At 52.1% G+C, this 541-nt stretch overlaps 1 protein-coding gene across 1 annotated transcript; it reads right to left on the bottom strand.

Annotated features, from left to right (window-relative positions):
• Positions 1–116: 116 nt before the first annotated feature.
• On the bottom strand, positions 117–528 carry LOC104994350 (melanoma-associated antigen B1-like; the record flags this gene model as incomplete). The annotated part of the gene is made up of 1 exon (XM_010847914.1): positions 117–528. A coding segment is annotated over exon 1 (412 nt), but the record flags the coding sequence as incomplete, so codon positions are not given.
• Between the last annotated feature and the right edge of the window lie 13 nt (positions 529–541).

Genomic DNA, 541 nt, shown 5'->3' with positions numbered 1-541 from the left:
GGAGCGGGCAGTGGCCCTGGCAGCACCACGAGACCTAACTAGAGATCTGCCTCGGGATCTCTTCTCTTCTCCCAAAGCTTCAGCATAATGGAACGGGAAAGCACTGGGGATGGTACTACTGATCTTGGCCAAAAACTCCAGCACCTTCATCTTGCTGGTTTCAGCGTAGGCTCTTGAGCCCCATAGGAACTCATAGCTCAGGGGATCGCTGTCGGGAATCTGACGATACACCAGGTAATTCTGCTGCACCCACTCTTCCGTGATGAGCTTCCTGGGATCCCCAAAGATTACATGCTGCTTTCCATCATAGATGCCCAGAACATTCAGGAACTCCCAGACATCAGCCTCAGAGGCGCGGTTGCCATTCACATAGATCACATTCAGCAGAGGCATCAGAAGCCCATTCTTCGGCACCTCACAGCTGCTGCTCAGCACGTCATCACTGATGAGGCCTATCTTGCTGACCAGGGTGTAGGAGTAACCATTTGGCTTGACTTCCTTCAATTCAAGACCGAATGACAGCTCCATGCATTTAGCTGCT

The sequence above is a fragment of the Bison bison genome, unplaced genomic scaffold (assembly GCF_000754665.1).
Source record: "Bison bison bison isolate TAMUID 2011002044 unplaced genomic scaffold, Bison_UMD1.0 scf7180017500067, whole genome shotgun sequence".
Lineage (NCBI taxonomy): Eukaryota > Metazoa > Chordata > Mammalia > Artiodactyla > Bovidae > Bison > Bison bison.
This window is presented reverse-complemented; position numbering and strand designations above follow the sequence as displayed.